At 48.4% G+C, this 21,935-nt stretch overlaps 1 protein-coding gene and 2 long non-coding RNA genes across 3 annotated transcripts; 2 read left to right on the plus strand and 1 right to left on the minus strand.

Moving 5' to 3' along the window:
* Window positions 1-8,249: 8,249 nt before the first annotated feature.
* Window positions 8,250-10,186, minus strand: LOC136356152 (uncharacterized). The gene is made up of 4 exons (XM_066309732.1): window positions 10,084-10,186; window positions 9,664-9,773; window positions 9,265-9,570; window positions 8,250-8,690 (listed from the first exon to the last, which is right to left on the minus strand). Exons 1-4 carry the CDS (start codon window positions 10,184-10,186, stop codon window positions 8,250-8,252), a joined length of 960 nt encoding a protein of 319 aa, XP_066165829.1.
* Window positions 10,187-10,879: 693 nt separating this feature from the next.
* LOC136356312 (uncharacterized) lies at window positions 10,880-13,067 on the plus strand. The gene is made up of 3 exons (XR_010741025.1): window positions 10,880-11,326; window positions 11,661-11,726; window positions 12,861-13,067. It is a non-coding gene; the product is annotated as an uncharacterized lncRNA (long non-coding RNA).
* A 6,313-nt stretch (window positions 13,068-19,380) lies between these two features.
* On the plus strand, window positions 19,381-21,705 carry LOC136356290 (uncharacterized). Its single transcript, XR_010741003.1, has 3 exons — window positions 19,381-19,955; window positions 20,290-20,355; window positions 21,489-21,705. It is a non-coding gene; the product is annotated as an uncharacterized lncRNA (long non-coding RNA).
* Window positions 21,706-21,935: the final 230 nt, after the last annotated feature.

Below are 21,935 nucleotides of genomic sequence, written 5' to 3' on the forward strand. Positions count from 1 at the left end.
TAAACTCTATTTATCAGTACCCGCAGACATCTTTAGCTTTTTGGGTTTTGCTTAGATTAATCTGTCGAGAACAGTTTGGCCGCTAGATCGGTTTGTAAGACCCCAACTCGTGAGCTTAATCATTCATCTGCAATTTTGGTTGTTTTTCTATCTCGTTCTTGTTATTGTTCTTCGATTGGCAAACAAGGATTGGCCTTCTCAGCGAGGTCATCCGCGTTTTGACACAGGTGATAACCAGAGGAGACGTAGTGCTGCGATTGCGGGGCTCAAGAGCGTGCGCGTTCAAGAAGCAAGATCGATTTGTGTCGCGACTCCGCCCAAATCGTTGTTTATCAGAACCTTTCGGGAGATCGGGAACCCTAGTGCACATGTAAATTCCCCTGTATAACCAAAACCCTAGTGGTAAGAACCTTTAATGGGGGCTATAAATAGTCCCATAGGGGGATCCAAGTAAAAATTTCTCAAATTAATACACTATAGAGTAACCACGTCTTTCGACGTATGCGGTTGTCGTTTCGACAACAGCTGGCGCCGACCGTGGGGACCTCCGAGCGAAACCACTGACAGCGAATGCCACCGAAGAAGGTCGTGAAGGAAAAGGTTACGAGGCGAAAGGAAAGCGACGCCGGGGCGGACATGGCCGCCGAAGAGGGAGCAGAGCCTTCGGTGCCCGTTGCCGAAGATGGAGGAGCGCCATCTGCTTCCGCACCTGTGCTATCACTACCGCCTTCGGCCCCTACCACCTCTGTGCAGGTGCCGAACGCGGCCGACATGACGAAGGCTGCTGCGGCGGCAAGGGCACTCCAGACCAGGGCGGAGATCCTTTCGACAAGCCAATTGTTGGTGCCACAAGACGCTCCATCGCAGCCGGCAGCGGCCCCAACCGCACTCGCCGCCGTGCAGGCCGTCAACCATGACCCCGAAACACAAACCGAAGCCGACATGGAAGCCATGCGACAGAACATGACACGTCTCCAGGACATGCTTCGCCAGATGCAAGAGTAACAGTAAGCATACGAGGCGGCGAGGCGGACCAAGATCACTTCGGCCCCAATCCTCCAGTATTCGGTAGGCTATGTTCCACCTCAGGTTTATCCACAAGTGACGACCCAGCCCCTTCCGCCACAAGTCGCGCAGGCGCCAATGTACTTCGTCGGGCAGCCGTCGACTGCAGCAGCGCATCCGGCCCCTCACGTGCAACTGCAACCTCAACCGGTCGCTGCCCAAGTACACCCTCAACCACTTGGCCAAGTGCCGCAAGCAATGGCAGAAGGGGCTTCGGCCCTGCAGGCGCAGTTCCAAGCTCCTTCAGCAGCTCAACCAACCCCACATTTCAAGTACAACCCCATCGGCTCGCCCGGAGGGGAATACAAGTCAAGGTGCGCCCAGTTGTTTGCCATCAAATCAGCCAAGAATGGGGGCTTCGCTGTAGAGTCAAGGACCGCAGTTCGACTTTATCAATGCTGCTCAGGCGCCAACCGTTTGGCCGCAAGCACCAACGCCAGGCTTCGGAGCAAGCCACGCACCAACCCAGGTCGCCATGACATGGTCGCAGCCAATTTTTGACCCATCCATGGCGGCTCAGCAAGCGTAACCAATTGGAGCTAGGCAGCCGAATGCCATGGCCCAACCTCACGCGCAAGCCGTGATTTCGCCCTTCGCCACGCCGTACCCACAGCAAGGTGTCGTGAAAAGGGCGGGGGGCAAAAAGGGGCTACCGCTGAGTGGGGGAATCAAGACCCGTCCAATCCCACCCCAATTCAAGTTCCCACCCGTCCCACGCTACTCAGGAGAAAACTAACCCAAAAGAATTCCTCTCCATTTACGAGTCCGCGATCGAAGCGGCTCATGGCGACGAAAATACCAAGGCAAAGGTAATACATCTCGCTCTGGACGGCATCGCCTGCTCGTGGTATTTCAATTTGCTAGCCTATAGCATTTACTCATGGGAGCAATTGTGCAATGTCTTTGTCCTTAACTTTCGAGGTACCTATGAAGAGCCGAAAACGCAGCAGCACCTACTTGGTATTCGCCAGAGGCCGGGGGAGTCAATAAGGGAGTACATGCGTCGCTTCTCGCAGGCCCGATGCCAAGTTCAAGACATAACCGAGGCGTCTGTCATAAACGCTGCTTCGGCTGGCCTGCTCGAGGGCGAACTCACAAGAAAAATCGCCAACAAGGAGCCACAGACGCTTGAGCACCTACTTCGCTTCATTGACAGGTTCGCAAGGGGCGAGGACGATTCCAAGCGACGGCAAGCTATTCAAGCTGAGTACGATATGGCTTCCGTCGCCGCTGCTCAAGCCCAAGCACAAAGTTTAAGTTGCCGAACCACCTCCCCTCGCTGTTCGCCAACCCCAGCCGGCAATCCAAGGACAACCGCCAAGGCAAGGTCAAGCCCCCATGACCTGGAGGAAGTTCAGAACCGACCGTGCGGGCAAGGATGTGATGGCTGTCGAAGAAGTGCACGCCCTCCGCAAGGAGTTCGACGCTCAGCAAGCAAGCAACCATCTACTGCCCGTCCGCAAGAAGGTCTGAAAAGACCTCTACTGCGCCTTCCACAGACGCTCTTCGCACACCACGGAGCAATGCCGAAACATTCGGCAACGTGGTAACGCACAAGATTCAAGGTCACAGCAGGGAGCAGCGGTCGAAGCACCTCGCGAGGTAGCTCAAGAACAAGCACCCCCGGCCGAACAGCGCCAAGATGCACAGCGCAGAATAATCCAAGTGATTACAAGGGCTGACCCGCTAACCCAACTGTTGAAGCGACAAAAGAAGATGCAGCTACGAACGATCCACAACATCACTTCGGCAGGCGAAGGGGCTCCGCAGTATCTGAACCACCAAATCTCTTTTGGGCCTGAATATGCCGAAGGAGTAATGTTCCCGCACCAAGATGGGGTTGACTACCCAAGCCCTTACCCCAGCACCAGCATCACTTCGAGGCTTCGGCGGAGAAGCAGTTCAAGTTCTTGGCCAAGCACAGTTGATGATAGCCTTCGGCACAGGGGAAAACAGATGCAAAGAGCAAGTATTGTTCGACGTTGTCGACATCCCGTACAACTACAATGCCATCTTCGGCCGTGCAACCCTGAACAAGTTCGAAGCCATTTCCCACCACAATTATCTCAAGCTCAAGATGCCCGGCCCAACAGGAGTGATCGTGGTTAAGGGGCTTCAGCCTTCGGCTGCCTCAAAAGGTGATCTGACCATAATCAACAGAGCAGTGCACAATGTTGAGGCCGAACCGCATGACCGGGCGAAGCACGTGCCAAAGCCCGCCCCTCACGGCAAGATAGCCAAGATACAAATCGATGATGCCGACCCCACAAAGCTCGTATCGCTGGGGCGACATGGGCGAAGAAGAAGCCAAGAAAATCCTAGAGGTACTCAAGAAGAACATTGATATCTTCGCCTGGAGCCCCGATGAAGTGGGAGGTGTTTCAACAAAATCTCATCATGCATCACATAGTAGTCAAGCCGGATGCCAAGCCAAGGAAATAGAAGCTGCGCAAGATGTCCGCTGATCGCCAAGAGGCAGCAAAAGCCGAAGTTCAAAAATTACTCAAAGCTGGGGTCATTCAAGAGATCGACCACCCAGAATGGCTGGCGAATCCAGTGCTGGTGCGGAAGCCAAATGGCAAATGGCGCATGTGTGTCGATTTCACAGACTTAAACAAGGCATGTCCGAAGGACGATTTCCCCTTGCCACGAATAGACCAGCTAGTGGATTCGACGGCTGGCTGTGAACTCTTGAGTTTTCTAGATGCATATTCCGGCTATCACCAGATCCACATGAACCCGGCCGACATCCCCAAAACAGCCTTCATCACTCCATTTGGCACCTTTTGTCACCTTAGGATGCCTTTCGGCTTGAGTAATGCCGGAGCAACCTTCGCCAAGTTGGTGTACAAGGTCCTTTGCAAGCAGTTGGGGCGAAATGTGGAAGCTTATATTGACGACACCGTCTTAAAAAGCCGCAAGGCTTTCGACCACGCGTCCGACCATCAGGAAACCTTCGACAACCTGCGCGCAGCGGGCATGAAACTGAATCCTGAGAAGTGCATTTTCGGCGTTCGTGCAGGCAAGTTGTTGGGTTTCCTTGTTTCTGAAAGAGGCATCGAGGCGAATCCCGAGAAAATCGATGCCATTCAGCAAATGAAGCCTCCGTCGAGCGTACGTGAAGTACAAAAGCTCGCAGGCCGAATTGTGGCACTCAGTCGATTCCTCTCAAAGGTAGCCGAAAGAGGTTTGCCCTTCTTCAAAACCCTCCGGAGCACGGGAAAATTCAATTGGACACCCGAATGCCAAGCAGCGTTCGACGAGTTAAAGCAATACCTGTAAAGCCCGCCAGCTTTGATCAGCCTAGCACCAGGAAGCGAACTGCTATTATACCTAGCAGCTTCGATAGTGGCAGTCAGTGCTGCCCTCGTCCAAGAAACAGATTCAGGCCAGAAACCGGTCTATTTCGTCTCCGAAGCATTGCAAGGAGCGAAGACAAGGTACATTGAAATAGAAAAGCTCGTCTACGCCCTGGTGATGGCTTCGCGCAAACTCAAGCATTACTTTCAGGCCCACAAAGTTATAGTGCCATCGCAGTACCCTTTGGGAGAAATACTCCGAGGCAAGGAAGTCACTGGCCGGCTCAGCAAGTGGGCGGCAGAGCTATCCCCTTTCGACTTGTATTTTGTCGCCCGCACTGCTGTCAAGTCTCAGGTGCTGGTTGACTTCGTAGCCGAGTGGACACCAGCATTCGCCCCCAAACCCGAGCCGGTCGAATAGCCTTGGGTGATGTACTCCGACGGTTCGTGGTCGCACAGGGGGGCAGGCATTGCAGTAGTACTCACTTCGCCGAATGGTGTGCCGATTCGGTATGCTGCAAGGCTACAGTTCGAAACTACCAACAACGCAACAGAATACGAAGCTATTCTTCCGGGCCTAAGAAAGGCAAAAGCACTGGGGTTCGGCCCTTACTAATCCGAACCGACTCCAAACTGTTGCAGGACATGTTGACAAATCCTTTGAGGCAAAAGAAGAAGGAATGAAGAGGTATTTGGAGGCCGTTCGGTCTATGGAAAAAATGCTTCACCGGCATAACGGTCGAACATTTGCCTAGAGGCCAGAACAAGGAAGCAGACGCCTTGGCGAAATCTGCTGCTTGTGGCGGCCCACATTCTCCTGGCATCTTTTTTGAAGTCCTGTATGCACCAAGTGTGCCCACGGACATCTTGGAGGTCACGACAATCGACCAAGTGAAACTGGGCGAAGACCCATACAACTGGCGTACCCCATTTGTGAAACACCTTGAAACCGGATGGCTTCCGGAAGACGAAGCAGAAGCAAAATGCTTGCAGCACAGAGCTACAAAGTACAAGATGGTCTCGGGCCAGCTCTATCACTCCGGGGTACTTCAACCCTTGCTTCGCTGCATCTCTTTCGCCGAAGGCGAGGAAATGGCGAAGGAGATACACCAGGGGCTATGTGGCGCGCACCAAGTTGCAAGAACAGTTGCCTCCAAAGTGTTTAGACAAGGAGTTTACTGGCCCACTGTGTTGAAAGTCTGCGTTGAGCAAATCAAGAAATGCGAAAGTTGCCAGCGTCATGGCCGAAGCCAAACCGCGCCCAAGTATGAGTTGCAGCCCATTGCACCAATCTGGCCTTTCGCCAGATGGGGACTGGACATCATTGGACCGTTCCCGGTGGCGCGAAACGGGTACATGTTCGCAATTGTGGCGGCCGTCGAATACTTCTCTCGATGGATTGAGGCCGAGCCCCTCGGAGCGATCACTTCGACAGCAGTACAAAAGTTCGTATGGAAAAACATTGTTTGCCGTTTCGGAGTGCCAAAAGAGTTCATCACTTACAACGGCAAGCAGTTCGACTCTGACAAGTTCAGGGAAATGTGCGAAGGGCTTAACCTGGAAATCAGGTTCGCATCGGTCGCACACCCACAATCAAACGGGGCGGCCGAACGCACAAACGGCAAAATCCTAGAAGCACTAAAGAAAAGGCTCGAGGGGGCAGCGAAGGGCAAATGGCCAGAGGAAATGCTGTCTGTTCTCTGGGCCCTTCGAACGACCCGTACAAGACCAACCAAGTTCAGCCCGTTCATGCTACTTTTTGGCGATGAAGCAATGACCCCAACAAAGCTAGGGGCTAACTCACCAAGGGTGACGTTCTCCGGGGACGAAGGGGGGCGTGAGGTGTCGCTCGAACTCTTGGAAGGGGTAAGAGTCGAAGCACTCGAACACATGCGCAAGTATGACACAGGCACTTCGGCAACTTACAACAAAAAAGTTCGACCGACAGAGCTGTTGCCTGGCCGATCGTTGTAGGCAAGCTTGAATCAAATTGGGAAGGACCATACCTTATCAAGCACAAGTCCAGGACAGGATCTTTTCGATTGGCGACACTAGAAGGTGACGAGTTCAACCATTCCTGGAATGCTGCCTCTCTCAAGCGCTTCTATGTCTAGAACGGGTGGCACCCAAATCGCCAACTTGTAAAAATGTACATATTGTCATATTAGCCCCTCGGCACTACGTAACCCCCTTGGCACTATGTAAGCCTTTCGGCAAGAAAAAAAAAGAAAAAAAGAGGAAAATGAGAAAAGACAAAAAAAAACTGGATGTAGGGCTATTATCCACTACGGAGGCCCGAACCAGTATAAAACCTCTGTGTCCTCCGCCTTCTTTTTATTTTTGTGTGATTGACAGTTTGTCGAAAAACCCCAAGGCAAACGCCTGATCAGCGAAAAAGGCCAGTGGGCGAAACGAATCGGCCGAAGCATCGCTCGCCGAACGTTGAAACCGTAACAGCTTGTTTCGGGAAACAACTAACCGAACACCGTTACACTCCATCAAAAGGAAAGCACAAAAAGCTCCTTACAACGTGGAGCGAAACTGATCGAAAACGGAAGCCGAAAGCTGAAAAGTCAAAACCCATTTCGCTAATATATGCAAAGGGGCCGACACATTCCGACCCAACGAAAAGCACACGAAGTGACAATGCAAAAATAGCGAAAAGAAAATAAAAAACACCTTTATTGATTTCAAGTAAAAATCAAAGTATACAAACCTATCACAATGGTACAAGTGAAAAAGAAAAGGGCAATGGTGTCACGGCCCAGCTCACAGATAAATTACATCTTCGCCCCCGCAACCTCTCTCTCTCTCTCTCTAAGGAGTGGTTAGACGAACTAGGTTCGTCATCACTACTAATATCATACGCAACCCTAAGATGAGTAGGGGGCGAAACACAGACTAGACTGTAACGACGCTGGGAGATCGCCTCCTGCTGATCAGTCTTCTGATGATTTCGCCAAAAGCGAGCCATATCCTCCAAACGTCTTGAGCGAACAAAATCGTAGTCTTCTAAGGTTCGCCCGGGGTGCGCCCGCAGCCAGCCGGCAACCTTAAAAACATTATAGCTGCGACCGTTTATCACCATCTCACGGTAAACAGGCCGAAATGGGCATCGCACCTTCGGCAGACCCTTCAATGCCACAAATTTCTCGTTTGACTCCACCAACTCCCAGAAGGGGGCCGAATGCACAACTTTCGGCGAACACCCTGGTAGACAGTGCAAAAAGAGCAAAACACAATTTACATAGTAAGAATAGGCGAAAAAAGGGAAAGTATTGTATAATGCGAAACAGGCGAAATCATAATACGCCAAAGACTTCAACCACCAAAAAGTGGCTAAGGTTGAGTTGTACATTCCAAATATCCAAGGGGCCCTTTTTTGGCTACAATAAGGGGGATTAGCGGCAGCCTGCCGAATATACATCGTTCGCCTCTCCAGGCAAACACAAAAAGAAGGAAAACTACAAAAATCTAAGGAAAGGGCGGAGGGCCTCACACCTCTGGGTGATCCTGGGCATCGCCTCCACCCTCTTTGTCTGCCGCGTCCTCTTCCTCGCACCGGACTGCCGCCCCCGCCTTCGCCAGTTGCTCCAAAAGGCGTGCCTTGGCAGTGGACCGGCCTTCCTTCTGCCAGAAATGTTTTCGCCATGCACGAAACGCGGGTGAAATGTTCTGCGCACTAATCTCCCAGTCCCCTTTCGCATAGTTAGGGAACTCAGCGACGTGCTCACAGCCGAACTGTTGCAAAAGGCCCATAGTGAAGGCCGCCGATACGCGCGAGCAGCAATCGCCGTACGTAGTGGCGCAGTCCGAAACCGAACCACCAACCTGCTAGGTCCACTCGGAGAAGTCTAAAGCTGAGGCATCTTCAGCAGGGACCCCTCACACCTTCGCACCCATGTCAGTAAGGGCGAGGCGCAGCGTTTGGCACGCCGTTTTCCCGGACTCGGTTGTTTTTGCCATCTCTCGAGAAAACCGCTGCGACTCCTCCACAGCGCTTGCTTCAGCCTTGCTGACCTTCAGGCGAAGAGCCTCCATCTTCGGCTCAGTGAGGTTATAATAGTCGGTCAGCGCAGCGGAATGGGCCTTTTCTTTCTCCAGTTCAGCCTTGAGGCGATCGACCTCGGCCCTAGCCTCGTTTCCTTTCTCAAACTCGGATTGGAGGCGCCTGTTTTCGGTTTTCGCCTCTTTGAGGGTGTTGGCGAGGGCCTCCATCTCCAAGTTCTTGCGGCCTATTTCGTCATCCTTGGCCCGAAGACGGTTCTTAAATCCGTCAAGACGGGCGCGCACGATTCGTTCTGTCGAACAGTGAGCCGCAAGAATCTGGATGCAAGATAGGAGCAGGCGAAGAGAACAAAATGTCAATTATGAGACATGTAAAAAAAAGAGGAGTGGAAAATCAAGAAGAGAGAAGAAGCATACCCGAACCGCCAAGCTTTTAATAGCGGAACACCCCTCATCAAACTCATTCAGTTCGGTGAATAGGCTTAGGGTGCTGGCAGGCAAGACAAGATTGCTTACTCCCTCGACAAAGGGAATAAGTCGCCCGGGTCTCGAAATCGCCAGGGGCGAAGTGGGGCGCCGCAAGGGAATATTCCGAGGCGGATGTTTCGGCGGCCGCACCCTTCCCCTTCGTTTTGACCAGAGGCGAAACAACCGGTTGACGCGAAGGGCTGCCGAAGACCCTCGTCGCAGCCGTCACGATCCATTCTGCGGAAGCTGAAACCTCGGCAGCGGCGCTACCGCCTGCCCCATCGGCACCGAGTGAAAGAATGGGGGCGGTCGAAAGGTCCAGGCTGCGGCCAGCGGGCGAAGTCGGAGTCTCGTCAGAAGACTCGTCGTCGCTGAAAACGCGAGCGACATCGACGAGTCCTCTCCTTTTGGAGATCTTCTTGACCGGACCTCCCTTCGCCGCCTTGCCTGACGAAAACGCAACTAGCGTCTTCGCCCCCTCCAAATCCTTTCGTCGAAGGGGGGAGCTGTTCGACTCCACCCCGGTCTCGTTGTGACCTGGACTTGGAGTAGGAGTGTAGCCAGGGGTGTCGACACGGTCTTCGGCCGCCTCGTTCGTGACCTTTTCGGCAACGGCCTCCGCTTCTTCTTCTTCCTCTCCTTCCTCCTCGCCGTCAGGCTCTTCGACATCGTCCTCATCGTCGGCGTCAGAATCGGAGGAAGCAGGAACCCTTCGCTTCCTGGGGGCAAGCTTCACTTGTCCGCGTGTTCACTTTCGCGAAGGTCCTGTATCGTCGTCAGCTTTGTGGGGGTTCGCCCGGGGAGGCAATTCGCCGTTGTAAACCCGGTTCGCCCGGCCGGCTGCTTGTCGTGTCAGCAACTGGCTGTACTCGACGACCGACACGTCGCCGATCATCCTACGGGCTTCGGCTTCAACTTGGTCAAGTGTCAACACTGCAAAAGTAAAGGGTGTAGCCACATTAAGCGTCAAACAAAGCAAAATAACAAAGCGCAGGAGTGCATAGCGAAAGAGCAGTCTTACTATTCGTTCCCTCAGGGAGAACCAATTTCGGCAAACCATCACACTCTTCGCCTTGATCAACTACGACTTGCCACGATTGGGAGAGGGGAAAGATGCGAAGCATGAAAATTCCTCCACCAAGTCGCGGCAGCTAAGGCGGGAGCAAACCTTACGTAGCAGAGCAAACCGTGCCTCCATAGCGTCGTCCATGGCGATCTTGGGTTTCCGGTTCGATGCAATCGCCCTGGCGCCGGCACAGGAGGGCTTTCGCTGAGTCGGAGCCAGCCTCGAAGGGGATGGTGTGGTAGAACCACCTCGCCATCCAATATCCATCCCACTTCGACATGGCGGCGTTCACCGGCCAGAGATCGGATCGCTCGGGGCGAACATTAAAGTTAATGCTCCCGAACACTGTCTTCTTCGTCCCTGCCAGGGTAATCACCGTCTTCGAGTTCACGGTGGCAGAAAATATTGCACCGAAAAGTTCGGCGCTAGGCTCAAATCCGGAAGTCCGTGTCACGTCCTAAATATCCTAAATATATAAACTGTGGTTTAAATGGAATTTTTAGAAATTATTTTAAAAGCCTACAAGCTAAACTCTAATTTTCTAGGAAAATTTTCAACATAAAAATGAGCTACATAAAATTTTATTAAATACTATGCTTGTTCCTCTATTTTCTAGATTTTTCTGGGAATTATTTGAGCAAGGAAAGTATTTTTAATAATTGAAACAACATTTCACAAATTGTTTTATTTGAAAAAGTTCAAAAACCTCTCCTTTAGGTTATTGGGCCGATTTTGGCCCAATACTCCCTCTTTCCCGCGCGGCCGAGCCGGCCCAAGCCGGCCCAAACCGTCGCCGCCGCCCCCTCCTCTCGGGAGACCGACATGTGGGCCCCACATGTCGGATCCATCCCTAACCTCCAGCCGCCGGCTCAAGCCGCCCGAGCCGCCTCCTTCTCCCTCCAAATCCGCCTCAATCCGGCCTCCTTGAGTCCGATTGATTGAGGGGTTTTGATCCTCTCGTTCTCCTCTATCTTTTCCCCCAAGTTTCGGAGCAAATCGTTGAGGATTTTATCCGAATCGAGTTCGTTTCGATTTTATCCCTAAAACCGAGTTTGGATTTTTCCCGAGTCGATTCCTCTCGTTTGGAGTCCGATCTCTTCAATCCAAGGCTATAAATAGGACCACCTCGTCGTCCTCTTTCGTTTGCCCCCTATCCCGAGCTCTCTAGTGCCCCGTAGCGTCGCCGCATCGAGCTCCAAGTCGCCGCCGTCGCCGGCCATCTTCCGGCGTCGTCGCGCCGTCGATTCCGCCGTCGCCGCCGCCTTTTCTCGTCGCCGTTAGGTGCGCCGTGGTGAGGAGAACCTCGGCCGCCCGTCCCCCTTCGCCGCCGACCACCGGAGCTCCGCCGTCGCCGTTAACCCGAGCCGCCGCCGCCGTCTTCCTCGTCGCCGGCCGTCGTCGTTCGTCGTTTGCCGTTGTGGTGAGTACCATCGGGTTCGTCTCGTCGTCCTCTACGCGTAGATGTCCTCCAAATCCCCGGCCGACCGTCCTATCTCCGGCGAGCTTGCTAACCCTAGCCGGCCGGCCATGGATGACGTCAGCATGACGTCATCATCTCCTTTTTTCTTTCTTTTTTCCAATTTTCTAATAGATTAAAACTTCGGAAAATCATAACTAAATAACCGTAGATCCGTTTCAGGTGGTTCAAGTTGCTAAATTTTTCTAAAATCAAGATCTACATGTTAAAAATATCCACATGTACTGTTTATGCTTGTTTTTGTACTGTTTTGTTGATTTTTGTTTAATTGCTTTAGTTTCCGACGTTCCGGAGGAGAGCGTTTCCGTTGAGGAAGGTTCCGAAGCGTTTGCGGAAGCCCAAGGCAAGTCACACAGATCCCAAACAACCCTTTGAGCATGTTGAACCCGTTTAAAGCTATTATTTTATTTCAACTATGCATTGTTTTCGAATGTCATCGGGTGGTGAACCTTTCCCAGTTAATTTATGGCTGAAGATGACTTTATTTTCCTATGGGTTATAATTGGATTAGCATGAACCTTATATATTGGATTGGTTCAGCTAAATGCTATATGTAAGTTTGCTTAGCCATGCTTAGAAACATTAGCTAACTAAAGGGATTAATTATAAACTATGTTACATTATTATTATTAATTATGGTTACATTAAATGGTAGCTCACGATGGTAAATCGTGTGATGTTAATTAATTGATAATTAAAACCTGGTTAAGGTGGGTTGTGAGCATATGGTTTTGATGGTTGTGCTCATGACAATTAAGGACCGGTTCGCGAGCTACTGTTGTGAAACATTTATCGTGCCAACCACAAGCCAGCGTGGGCAACGGCTTTATCTTTTGTATAGCGTGATTCGTTATAGTGCGCCAGACTGAGAAGTGGCGAGAAGTCCACGGGGGTCGCTGGGGAGTCCATGCCTTGTTTATAAGGGGGTGATTATGATCCAGGAAAGGTGCGCTGTAATGGGTTATGTTGTGCAAGGGGTATTGTCACAACTCCTTTCCGAGGTACCGTGGTGGTATTGAGGCACATGGTAACATGATGTGGGGTTGTGTCTTGTGGGTACAGTGGTACACCTCTGATCAGAGTTTAATCTATTCGAATAGCCGTACCCGCGGTTATGGGTGAGTTGAGCAATGTTTTTCGTGATTAGTCTCACACTACTCATTAGTGGTAATAATGTGGTAATTAATTTGACTCCTGGTTTGGAATGGATAATTCCTGGTTTGGAGGTTTAATTTGTTCAACCGGGGTTGGTTGTTCAAATGTGGTTGGGCCTATGCAACATGGGTGTGTTGTATAGTGTTTATTTAATATTGATTAATTATACAACTGTTTTACTATTCTCTTAAAATATTTACTAAATGCTGTTTCTGCAAATGAGCTATATTATGCCATCCTTTGTTATCCTGTGCACTTGCATTTTTGCTGTGTGACTTGTTGAGTATGTCATATGCTCATTCTTGCAATATTCATTCATCAGAAGAGGAGTATCTCAGTGAAGGTGATGATCTGGAGGATTAGGCTTGTTCTTGGTTAAGATGCCTGTGGAGTAGAGTCGCCATAGCTGTTCCGTAGTTTGTTTTAGTTTTAATTTTCCACTGCGTAGAATGTTATTTTTTTGAGAGGAACTATCCACCTCTGTAATATTTTATTATTTGCGAATGTTAAATAGTTATTTATTCGTACTCTATTATTAATTTGTCATTGTGTGCCTCGGTTGATTCCTGGACGAGGGTTTAACACACATGTAAGCGTTTGGAATTTTGGATAGAAATTCCGGGCGTGACAAGTTGGTATCAGAGCCACCTTGACCTTAGGATAAGCCAAATGGTAAACCTTAAGTAGCCTTCAAAATATTTTTGAAAAAAAAATAGAACTGCTCTTCTCTATTCTCTTATAAATTAAATAAGTTGGCAGCACATGCAAGGTTATGCACAAAATTTATTTAAATCAATTTCTTTTCTTTTAAAAGCAAAAGGTTGTTCTTCTCAAAATGTTTCTTTTTCTCTTTACCAAATCTTATTGATTAGTCGGCACTGTACATCTATTATGGTATCGATTTAATCATGCTGGCACCAGTACTACTCATCCCCTTTAATGGTGACATTGTACCGTGCTTATAGTAGGTCTTAAGTATTCTGGTTTTATTTTATTCACTTGTCCAAACTGATTTTTCTCTGTTCAAAAGTTAAATTCAAAAAGAAAAATATATAAAATAGTTTTGTATGTGTCTTTTCCTTTATTTTCTTTTCGTTTATTTTCTTCCTTTTTGGTCAAAATCAATTAAGTCTAGTTGGTGCAGCTAACTTAAAAATATGCATTAATTCTTCTCTTCTATGTTTCTTTAGATGCCGCCCCATTCACCGAGAAATTTGATCAAGGTGTTAGGATTCGTCAGGGAGCTGAGGTTGATGGCTTTTGAGGTAGGCTATGAAGTTGCTCCTGAGTATCGCCGGATTTCCCATGACCCCGACGAGGAGAAGTGTCGTGTTCGTGTAACGTTGGCTAGTGATCGTGAAGACCTTCCGTCCATTAAGTTCGAAGCTGGAGGAAGATCGTACAGCCAGGCTTGTCAAGAAGCAGCTCTGGTGGCCATTGGAGAGTTGCGTCAACGCTTTGAAGAAGAGTTGGATTCATCAGCTTTCCAGTATCATCCTCACAAGCCTCATGGTCAAGACTATGGAACCTATACCTGTCCTGATGGTGAAGAGAGTGCCACTCTGATGCATGCGGTGCATATGCTTAGTGCTATGGATGCAGTAAGTGTGGAGCGAGACAAAGCAGCTCATGACAGGGAAAATTGGAATCGAGGCAAGATTTGCAAGTTGGAGAGCAAGGTGTATCGTCTACAGAAGGAATTAGCTGAACTTAAAGGAGAAACGCCGCCTCCAACACCCAAGCTTCACCTCATCGCAAGAAAGAGAACCTGTCCGCCACCTCGTCTCCAGTTAGCTTCGAAGATTCGCGTGATGGGTGAAGCTGTGCCCGATCGTGCTGAACCTGTCATCGACATCATAAGTGATGAGGAAGAAGAGGAAGACCCTGAAGAAAGAGAGCCAGCTACTCCAGAGGAAGAAGATCCATCGCTTCGTTCCGACGCAAGGCGGAATTAGTCGCTTAGATTAGATCGTTGCCGTAGTTCGCTGTGTTAGATTGCTTGTTTAAGTTTGCTTGTGAGTGTGTGGGTTTTTAGTTGTTGCTTACATCATGGGTGGGATGTAACAGCATGAGTCTAGTTCTTTTGCTTGTCAGAGTGTAAGATAGTTGGTGAGATAGTGTTAATGCAACTTAAATGTAATCATATACAGTAAAGAGCAATATAGAATTTAAATTAATTAAATAACTCCGCTCTAAGGGTGTCTCTCTGTCGTTTCTTTCCTGTTGTCTCTGCTTATCGTCAGATGGTGAACACGCGCACTGGAACTGGAAGTGGAAGTGGAAGTGGAAGTGGAGCTACTAACAATGGAGGAGATCCCACGCTAGCTCAGATTCTGGCCCAACAAACACAACTGATCAATCTGTTAGTGCAGCAGGCACAGAATCAGCAGGCAAACAATCAGAACCAGAATCCACCCCCACCTCCCCAAAACAAGCTGGCAGATTTCTTACGTGTGAGACCCCCTACCTTTTCAAGCACCACCAATCCCGTAGAAGCAGGAGATTGGCTGCATGCGGTGGAGAAGAAGTTGGACTTGATCCAGTGTACTGAGCAGGAGAAAGTTTCTTTTGCTTCGCATCAACTGCATGGACCTGCTGCTGAATGGTGGGATCATTTTCGCCAAGGCAGGGCTGAAGGAGAGCCTATTACGTGGCAGGAATTCACGGCCGCTTTCAAGAAGACGCACATACCAGCGGGTGTTGTAGCTCTAAAGAAGAGAGAATTTAGAGCACTCAACCAGGGATCTCGTTCGGTCACCGAGTACCTCCATGATTTCAACCGTTTAGCTCGCTATGCTCCAGAAGATGTTCGTTCAGATGAAGAACGTCAGGAGAAGTTTTTAGAGGGACTGAATGATGAGTTGTCTTATGCTTTGATGTCTACGGATTTTCGGGATTTCCAGCAGTTGGTGGACAAGGCGATTCGTCAGGAAGACAAGTATAACCGGATGGAGCAGAAGAAACGCAGGGCTGCCCAATTCAAGGCACAACAGGGCAGTAACCAGAGGCCGCGTCTCGTTACTGGACCTCAAGCTCCATCGTACCCTCAAGGAGGATCTTCATCAGTTGTCCGCTCCCAACGCCAGTTCTACAACAACAATACTGGTAATCGTGGCAATGACAACCGCAACATGGTTGTTCGTCCTGCAGCAACTCCAGTTCAGAACCAGCCCGTTAGGAAGGAACAGGGAAGCAAGCCAGGGGTGTGCTTCAATTGTGGTGATCCAGGACATTATGCTGATAAGTGTCCTAAGCCTCGGCGCGTGAAGAACGTTCCAGCCCCGAACAACTCCAATGCTCCAGCACCAAAGGCACGTGTTAATCATGTTGCAGCAGTAGAAGCTCAGAATGCACCAGATGTGGTTTTGGGTACGTTTCCTGTTAACTCTATACCCGCAACTGTGCTTTTTGATTCCGGTGCTACACATTCCTTTTTGTCTAAAAGTTTTGCGAGCAATCATGGGATGGAAGTTATTAGTCTTGGGAGACCTTTACTAGTTAATACCCCAGGCAATCAAGTGTTTTCGACACAGTATTGTCCTTCCGTTATTATAGGAATAGAAGAAGTTCTTTTCCCGTCCTCCCTTATCTTGCTAGAATCCAAAGATCTAGATGTTATCTTAGGGATGGATTGGTTATCTCGTCACAGAGGAGTTATAGATTGTGCCAACCGTAAGGTGACTTTAACCAGTAGCAATGGGGAAACAGTTTCTTTCTTTGTGTCCTCTCCTAAATCTCATGGGGTGATCTTAAACCAAGTTGCTCTACAAGAGATCCCCATAGTACAAGACTACCCAGACGTGTTTCCCGAGGATTTGCCAGGTATGCCACCTAAGAGAGACATAGAGTTTCGGATAGACTTGGTACCTGGAACCAACCCTATCCATAAGAGACCATACAGAATGGCAGCAAATGAGTTAGCTGAGGTGAAGAGACAGGTGGATGATTTGCTTCAGAAAGGATATATCAGACCCAGTACTTCGCCATGGGGAGCACCAGTCATCTTTGTGGAGAAGAAAGATCATACTCAGAGAATGTGTGTGGATTATCGAGCGTTGAATGAGGTTACCATCAAGAATAAGTATCCTCTACCCAGAATTGATGACCTGTTTGATCAACTGGAAGGTGCTACAGTTTTCTCCAAGATAGATCTCCGTTCTGGATATCATCAACTTCGAATCCATGAGGAAGATATACCAAAGACCGCCTTCACAACTCGGTATGATTTATTCGAATGTACCGTTATGTCATTTGGACTCACTAATGCCCCAGCCTTTTTCATGAATCTGATGAACAAGGTGTTTATGGAATATCTGGATAAGTTTGTCGTGGTGTTTATTGATGACATTCTTATTTACTCCAAGACGAAGGAAGAACATGAAGAGCATCTTCGTCTAGCTTTAGAGAAACTACGTGAGCATCAGGTTTATGCCAAGTTCAGTAAATGTGAATTTTGGTTGTCCGAAGTGAAGTTTCTTGGTCATGTCATCTCGTCTGGAGGAGTGGCAGTAGATCCAAGCAATGTGGAGTCAGTGTTAAGTTGGAAGCAACCCAAGACGGTTTCAGAAATTCGTAGTTTCCTTGGACTTGCGGGGTATTACCGCAGGTTTATTGAGAACTTTTCAAAGATCGCCAGACCAATGACTCGTCTGCTTCAGAAGGAAGTGAAGTACAAGTGGACGGAGGGTTGTGAACAAAGTTTCCAAGAACTGAAGAAAAGGCTAGTGACTGCGCCTGTGTTAGTTTTGCCTGATTCGAGGAAAGGTTTCCAAGTGTATTGTGATGCGTCCCGACACGGTTTGGGTTGTGTGTTGATGCAAGAAGGAAAGGTGGTTGCCTATGCATCTAGGCAATTACGTCCTCATGAGAATAACTACCCAACGCATGACCTAGAGTTGGCAGCTGTGGTGCATGCATTGAAGATTTGGCGTCATTATCTTTTCGGTAACCGTACAGAGATATATACGGATCATAAAAGTTTGAAGTACATTTTCACTCAACCTGATTTGAACATGCGTCAGCGAAGATGGTTAGAGTTGATTAAAGACTATGATATGGAAATCCACTATCACCCGGGGAAAGCAAATGTTGTAGCCGATGCTCTTAGCAGGAAAAGCTACTGTAATATGTCAGAAGGTCGACGTTTACCTTGGGAGTTATGCCAAGAATTTGAAAAGATGAACTTGGGAATAGTCAGCAAAGGTTTTGTGGCTACTTTGGAAGCTCAACCTACTCTGTTTGATCAAGTTAGAGAAGCTCAAGTGAATGATCCTGATATCCAAGAAATAAAGAACATCAGAAGCCAGCCGGTCTGTTACAACCATTGAAGATTCCAGAGTGGAAGTGGGAAGAAATAGGAATGGATTTTATAACCGGTCTACCCAGAACGTCGGCAGGACATGATTCTATTTGGGTAGTGGTTGATAGGTTGACAAAAGTCGCTCACTTCATACCGGTCAAAACAACCTATACAGGGAATAAGCTTGCAGAGTTATACATGGCCAGAGTGGTATGTTTGCATGGCGTTCCTAAGAAGATAGTGTCAGATAGAGGTAGCCAGTTTACTTCGAAGTTTTGGCAGAAATTACAAGTAGAGATGGGTAACCGTTTGAATTTCAGTACCGCTTATCACCCTCAAACAGATGGACAGACGGAAAGAGTAAACCAAATTTTAGAAGATATGTTGAGAGCTTGTGTTCTAGATTTTGGTGGAAGTTGGGATAAGAATTTGCCGTACGCGGAATTCTCATATAACAACAGTTATCAAGCTAGTTTGCAAATGGCTCCGTATGAAGCATTATATGGCCGAAAGTGCCGTACGCCGCTCCTTTGGGATCAAACCGGTGAACGTCAAGTTTTTGGGACAGACATATTGCGAGAGGCAGAAGAAAAAGTAAAGATTATCCAAGAAAGGTTGCGCGTTGCTCAGTCGCGTCAGAAGAGCTATGCCGACAATCGTCGCAGAGATTTGGCTTTCGAAGAAGGAGATTATGTATACCTTCGGGTTACGCCGTTACGAGGTGTTCATCGTTTCCAAACCAAAGGGAAATTGGCACCGCGTTTTGTGGGACCTTTTAAGATCGTGAGTCGAAGAGGTGAAGTAGCTTATCAGTTAGAGTTGCCTCCGTCAATGGCGGGAATACATGACGTGTTCCATGTGTCTCAGTTGAAGAAATGTTTACGTGTACCTACGGAGGAAGCAGATCCTGATCGTATAGAGCTTCAAGAAGATTTAACTTATGTTGAGAAGCCAGTCAGAATTTTGGAAGTAAGTGAGAGGAATACCAGGAATCGCGTTATACGGTTTTGCAAGGTTCAGTGGAGCAATCATTCAGAAGAAGAAGCCACTTGGGAGCGAGAAGATGAATTGAAGTCAGCTCATCCTTATATGTTCACCAGTTCTTCTGAATCTCGAGGACGAGATTCCGTTTAACGGGGGTAGGTTTGTCACGTCCTAAAAATCCTAAATATATAAACTGTGGTTTAAATGGAATTTTTAGAAATTATTTTAAAAGCCTACAAGCTAAACTCTAATTTTCTAGGAAAATTTTCAACATAAAAATGAGCTACATAAAATTTTATTAAATACTATGCTTGTTCCTCTATTTTCTAGATTTTTCTGGGAATTATTTGAGCAAGGGAAGTATTTTTAATAATTGAAACAACATTTCACAAATTGTTTTATTTGAAAAAGTTCAAAAACCTCTCCTTTAGGTTATTGGGCCGATTTTGGCCCAATACTCCCTCTTTCCCGCACGGCCGAGCCGGCCCAAGCCGGCCCAAACCGTCGCCGCCGCCCCCTCCTCTCGGGAGACCGACATGTGGGCCCCACATGTCGGATCCATCCCTAACCTCCAGCCGCCGGCTCAAGCCGCCCGAGCCGCCTCCTTCTCCCTCCAAATCCGCCTCAATCCGGCCTCCTTGAGTCCGATTGATTGAGGGGTTTTGATCCTCTCGTTCTCCTCTATCTTTTCCCCCAAGTTTCGGAGCAAATCGTTGAGGATTTTATCCGAATCGAGTTCGTTTCGATTTTATCCCTAAAACCGAGTTTGGATTTTTCCCGAGTCGATTCCTCTCGTTTGGAGTCCGATCTCTTCAATCCAAGGCTATAAATAGGACCACCTCGTCGTCCTCTTTCGTTTGCCCCCTATCCCGAGCTCTCTAGTGCCCCGTAGCGTCGCCGCATCGAGCTCCAAGTCGCCGCCGTCGCCGGCCATCTTCCGGCGTCGTCGCGCCGTCGATTCCGCCGTCGCCGCCGCCTTTTCTCGTCGCCGTTAGGTGCGCCGTGGTGAGGAGAACCTCGGCCGCCCGTCCCCCTTCGCCGCCGACCACCGGAGCTCCGCCGTCGCCGTTAACCCGAGCCGCCGCCGCCGTCTTCCTCGTCGCCGGCCGTCGTCGTTCGTCGTTTGCCGTTGTGGTGAGTACCATCGGGTTCGTCTCGTCGTCCTCTACGCGTAGATGTCCTCCAAATCCCCGGCCGACCGTCCTATCTCCGGCGAGCTTGCTAACCCTAGCCGGCCGGCCATGGATGACGTCAGCATGACGTCATCATCTCCTTTTTTCTTTCTTTTTTCCAATTTTCTAATAGATTAAAACTTCGGAAAATCATAACTAAATAACCGTAGATCCGTTTCAGGTGGTTCAAGTTGCTAAATTTTTCTAAAATCAAGATCTACATGTTAAAAATATCCACATGTACTGTTTATGCTTGTTTTTGTACTGTTTTGTTGATTTTTGTTTAATTGCTTTAGTTTCCGACGTTCCGGAGGAGAGCGTTTCCGTTGAGGAAGGTTCCGAAGCGTTTGCGGAAGCCCAAGGCAAGTCACACAGATCCCAAACAACCCTTTGAGCATGTTGAACCCGTTTAAAGCTATTATTTTATTTCAACTATGCATTGTTTTCGAATGTCATCGGGTGGTGAACCTTTCCCAGTTAATTTATGGCTGAAGATGACTTTATTTTCCTATGGGTTATAATTGGATTAGCATGAACCTTATATATTGGATTGGTTCAGCTAAATGCTATATGTAAGTTTGCTTAGCCATGCTTAGAAACATTAGCTAACTAAAGGGATTAATTATAAACTATGTTACATTATTATTATTAATTATGGTTACATTAAATGGTAGCTCACGATGGTAAATCGTGTGATGTTAATTAATTGATAATTAAAACCTGGTTAAGGTGGGTTGTGAGCATATGGTTTTGATGGTTGTGCTCATGACAATTAAGACCGGTTCGCGAGCTACTGTTGTGAAACATTTATCGTGCCAACCACAAGCCAGCGTGGGCAACGGCTTTATCTTTTGTATAGCGTGATTCTTTATAGTGCGCCAGACTGAGAAGTGGCGAGAAGTCCACGGGGGTCGCTGGGGAGTCCATGCCTTGTTTATAAGGGGGTGATTATGATCCAGGAAAGGTGTGCTGTAATGGGTTATGTTGTGCAAGGGGTATTGTCACAACTCCTTTCCGAGGTACCGTGGTGGTATTGAGGCACATGGTAACATGATGTGGGGTTGTGTCTTGTGGGTACAGTGGTACACCTCTGATCAGAGTTTAATCTATTCGAATAGCCGTACCCGCGGTTATGGGTGAGTTGAGCAATGTTTTTCGTGATTAGTCTCACACTACTCATTAGTGGTAATAATGTGGTAATTAATTTGACTCCTGGTTTGGAATGGATAATTCCTAGTTTGGAGGTTTAATTTGTTCAACCGGGGTTGGTTGTTCAAATGTGGTTGGGCCTATGCAACATGGGTGTGTTGTATAGTGTTTATTTAATATTGATTAATTATACAACTGTTTTACTATTCTCTTAAAATATTTACTAAATGTTGTTTCTGCAAATGAGCTATATTATGCCATCCTTTGTTATCCTGTGCACTTGCATTTTTGCTGTGTGACTTGTTGAGTATGTCATATGCTCATTCTTGCAATATTCATTCATCAGAAGAGGAGTATCTCAGTGAAGGTGATGATCTGGAGGATTAGGCTTGTTCTTGGTTAAGATGCCTGTGGAGTGGAGTCGCCATAGCTGTTCCGTAGTTTGTTTTAGTTTTAATTTTCCGCTGCGTAGAATGTTATTTTTTTGAGAGGAACTATCCACCTCTGTAATATTTTATTATTTGCGAATGTTAAATAGTTATTTATTCGTACTCTATTATTAATTTGTCATTGTGTGCCTCGGTTGATTCCTGGACGAGGGTTTAACACACATGTAAGCGTTTGGAATTTTGGATAGAAATTCCGGGCGTGACAGTCCGGCACGCCCAGTTGAAGATAGCGATCCGGACCAGCGCCGATGGGCTCAATTGTGGGAGCTCCACCTAGAAAAGGCGAAGGATCTCCGGCAACAACGCGCTGCACGGAAACCGGAGCCCCGCCTCAAAAAACACGG

Source organism: Oryza sativa, chromosome 4 (genome assembly GCF_034140825.1).
Source record: "Oryza sativa Japonica Group chromosome 4, ASM3414082v1".
Classification (NCBI taxonomy): Eukaryota; Viridiplantae; Streptophyta; class Magnoliopsida; order Poales; family Poaceae; genus Oryza; species Oryza sativa.